The 247-nt window shown below is 72.9% G+C and overlaps 1 protein-coding gene across 1 annotated transcript in view; it reads left to right on the top strand.

Annotated features, from left to right (window-relative positions):
* Positions 1 to 7: 7 nt before the first annotated feature.
* ARPC5 (actin related protein 2/3 complex, subunit 5, 16kDa) overlaps positions 8 to 247 on the top strand; it is a 4,821-nt gene continuing 4,581 nt past the window's right edge. The window contains exon 1 of the mRNA XM_010580685.1: positions 8 to 173. Coding sequence (XP_010578987.1) covers positions 31 to 173 — 143 coding nt within the window. The 5' untranslated portion in view covers positions 8 to 30. The remainder of the gene's footprint in view (positions 174 to 247) is intronic.

The following is a 247-nucleotide window of genomic DNA, read 5'->3' as shown; positions in this document are numbered from 1 at the left end:
GCGGCGGCGGCGGCGGGGAGCGGCGAGATCATGGCGAAGCACACGGTGTCGTCGGCGCGGTTCCGCCGGGTGGATGTGGACGAGTACGACGAGAACAAGTTCGTGGATGAGGAGGAAGGAGGCGACGGGCAAGCGGGGCCCGATGAGGGCGAGGTGGACTCGTGCCTGCGGCAATATCCTTCCGCCGCCGGGCGGGAAGAAGTCCCGTCAGGAGCGGCCGCGGCGGGGGCGCGGGGCGGGCGGGGAG

Source organism: Haliaeetus leucocephalus, unplaced genomic scaffold, assembly GCF_000737465.1.
Source record: "Haliaeetus leucocephalus isolate CR32 unplaced genomic scaffold, Haliaeetus_leucocephalus-4.0 Scaffold730, whole genome shotgun sequence".
Lineage (NCBI taxonomy): Eukaryota > Metazoa > Chordata > Aves > Accipitriformes > Accipitridae > Haliaeetus > Haliaeetus leucocephalus.
Note: the sequence above shows the minus strand (reverse complement) of the source record. Positions and strands in the feature narration are given on the sequence as shown.